This window comes from Nanorana parkeri, unplaced genomic scaffold (genome assembly GCF_000935625.1).
Source record: "Nanorana parkeri isolate BGI_ZX_2015 unplaced genomic scaffold, ASM93562v1 scaffold3031, whole genome shotgun sequence".
In the NCBI taxonomy this organism is placed as follows: domain Eukaryota; kingdom Metazoa; phylum Chordata; class Amphibia; order Anura; family Dicroglossidae; genus Nanorana; species Nanorana parkeri.
Genome location: NW_017309299.1, coordinates 65,941 through 68,696, shown reverse-complemented (window position 1 = coordinate 68,696; position 2,756 = coordinate 65,941). Strand labels below are relative to the sequence as shown.

The following is a 2,756-nucleotide window of genomic DNA, read 5'->3' as shown; positions in this document are numbered from 1 at the left end:
GGAACCCGAACCCAACCAGGAGACTTCTCACTCTTAGTTATACTGATTGGAGATTACCTGTCTGTAGCTTTTAATGTGACTTTCATACTTTTCATTGTTGGTTGCGTCTTTCATGTCATAATCATGTTCAATAATGTATCATAGGTTCACCGCAGTACTGCTGGGATCACACTGCTGTCTGAACAGTTCTATTGCCAGTAATGGGTGTCGTGTTCATCTGCTCGTACTGAACCATCGCAATCAAAGAGTCCAACATCCACTGCAGATGATTGGCCACAATTATGCAGTATGGGGTCTTTGTTGCAGGAACATGGGGATTCCGGGGGAGGGGAGCTATGCTGTTAGTTGATGTTCACCTATCACCCTCATGTTTATTTTGTATTTTTCAGTGACCTCCAGAACTTTGAACATGTGTCTTCTTTCAAGGCTTAGCACACACCATCCAATGACACTGTCATATAGTCATCATCTGAGGATGTTCTGCTAGACATGGCAAATGCCACCAGTTTCCACCCTGACTTCTTCCTCTTAAAGGGAATTCCTGGTTTGGAGAACTCACATCTTCTGCTGTCCGGCCTTTTTTTCTTCATGTATATTTTAGGTGTAGCAGCAAACTCAATCCTGATAGTGGTGATCTCGCTCCATGAAAGTCTTCACCAGCCCATGTACATCTTCCTTGTGATGTTGGCGGTAGGAGACCTTGTTCTATGCTCTTCCCCAGTCCCCAAGACTCTCAGTATTTTTTGGTTTGGTTCTGTAACGTTCCTCCGTGCCGTGCCGCGTCACGTGTGCGTCCCAGCGTGGAACGCAGCAGAGGGAGAAGCCACCGAATGGTTCCTCCTCCTTCCGGGGACGTACTGTGCGCTCCACACTGGAACGCGGAAGTGCGCTGCGGCCGCGTGACGTCACAGCCGCGGCCTATTTAAACTGGAACCAAACGCTGCAGGGTGTTCACTATTGGGTTTCTCATGCCCCAACACCCTGGAACCTTGTTCTCAAGGCAGACTGCTTGCCAGGACCGAAGGGAGGACTACCCTCCTGCTTGTACAAGTGACCTCTGTCACTACTGATCCAGCACCTAAAGCGCAAGTACCTTAAAGCCCTCGGGGCTTCTACATGTATGGACTACCTTAAGCTTTAGTTCAGTGCTAAGTGTATGCTCATAGATCTGGACTGCCTAAAACCTACAGTATATATATATGGACTGCCTATATCTATAAGTACTGTGATCTGTTGGCACTTATAACTGTTTCCCAAAAACCGCATGAGTTCATCTGACCTTAACCAACATTACCAGAAGAAGTACCTTGTGATTCCAGCTGGGCTTAGGGGCTAATACCTCCATCTCCCTACCTATTCTTTATTGCTTTCTACTACGGCTCATGATGCAAGAACCCCAAACTCTCCGCCTATGATTGAGAGTGACGCCTGGGGTTCGTGACTGAGCGCCGTATAGCTTCCTTTCCTTTTTACCTGAACTTCCGCAGTTGAGATCCTACTCACCTTAGTAACAACAAGCGGGCTGTGACAGGTTCTCATGAAATTTCTTTCAATGGTTGCTTGGTCCAAATATTCTTCATTCACTTTATTTGCATGACAGAGTCGGCCATTTTGCTTGCGTTGGCATATGACCGCTACATCGCCATCTGTTACCCTCTAGCCTATGTGACAAAGCTCACTCTGTCCTTTGTTAGGACTGCTGTTTCAGTTTCAGTGACCAGAAGTGTGGTTATAATGATCCCAGTCATCCTTCTCCTTTGGTGGTTACCATACCAGGACAGTAACGTCATAGAACACACGTACTGCGAACACATGGCCATGGCTAGACTGGCAACCGCAAGCATACTGGCCAATGTCATCTACGGCATGATCATTATTATTCTGACCTTTGTGATAGATTTATTCCTTATTGGGTTGTCTTACGTTTCCATTATTCAGGCCGTCATGAGACTCTCCACTTCAGACGCCCGGCACAAGACTTCAAGCACCTGTGTGTCCCACCTCTGTGTCATAACCTTACTGTATGTCCCGGCCTTCTTCTCCTTCATAGCGCACAGGATCCCTCACAGCCACCTCCCTCCCTATGTCCATATTCTGGTGGCCAATCTCTATGTCATTGTCCCTCCCATGCTGAACCCCATCATCTACGGCGTTAGGACAAAAGAGATTCGACAAAAGGCCATCAAGATGTTTACTGGGAAAATCACTGGATATCACTGATCATATGATAGAGTCGTCTGGCACTCTCTAACAGGGTTATTCACAGAAGGGTGAAGGGTTTGGAGAAGACAGGAGAAGTGAACCATCTAGGACACTTCTCCAATGCAGCTCACTTTCCAGTTCAGCTATGTTGTCCTAGATTGTTCACTTCTCCTGAAGGCCCAGAGGTCAGAAGAAATATTTGAGTTGCCTGTATGACAGCCCATGTCTCCTATCTCCCCTACACTGCCGTGTGATCCTGAAGAAGGGGGAGTCCATTCCCCTGAAACATGTTGGCTGTATCTGGTGTTCTTGTTGAATAAATATTTTAAACGAGTTTCCAAGTGAGACAATCATTTCTTATTATGTATTTAGCAGTTGATCTCGATCAGAGAGACAACAACCAACCTCTGAACCTAAACCAGGTCTACTCTTACGTTTCCATCATCACAGGTTTATCTCCTTAGAGGATCAGGGCTGTCCCTAAGGTATTCACCACCTGAGGCAATGTTGTTCACGGGGGGTGCTGCTTGGTCATGGGGGGGATGGGGCGTTGT

At 46.9% G+C, this 2,756-nt stretch overlaps 1 protein-coding gene across 1 annotated transcript; it reads left to right on the top strand.

Annotated features, from left to right (window-relative positions):
• The first annotated feature begins 489 nt into the window (after positions 1-489).
• Positions 490-2,220, top strand: LOC108802691 (olfactory receptor 52Z1-like). The gene is made up of 2 exons (XM_018574547.1): positions 490-751; positions 1,532-2,220. Exons 1-2 carry the CDS (start codon positions 490-492, stop codon positions 2,218-2,220), a joined length of 951 nt encoding a protein of 316 aa, XP_018430049.1.
• Positions 2,221-2,756: the final 536 nt, after the last annotated feature.

Excerpts from the sequence above, each read along its gene's own strand:
- LOC108802691 (XM_018574547.1), top strand. The coding sequence starts at position 490 with ATGGCAAATGCCACCAGTTTCCACCCTGACTTCTTCCTCTTAAAGGGA. Across the intron at positions 752-1,531 it reads TCTCAGTATTTTTTGGTTTG|GTTCTCATGAAATTTCTTTC; the intron begins GTTCTGTAACGT and ends GGGCTGTGACAG.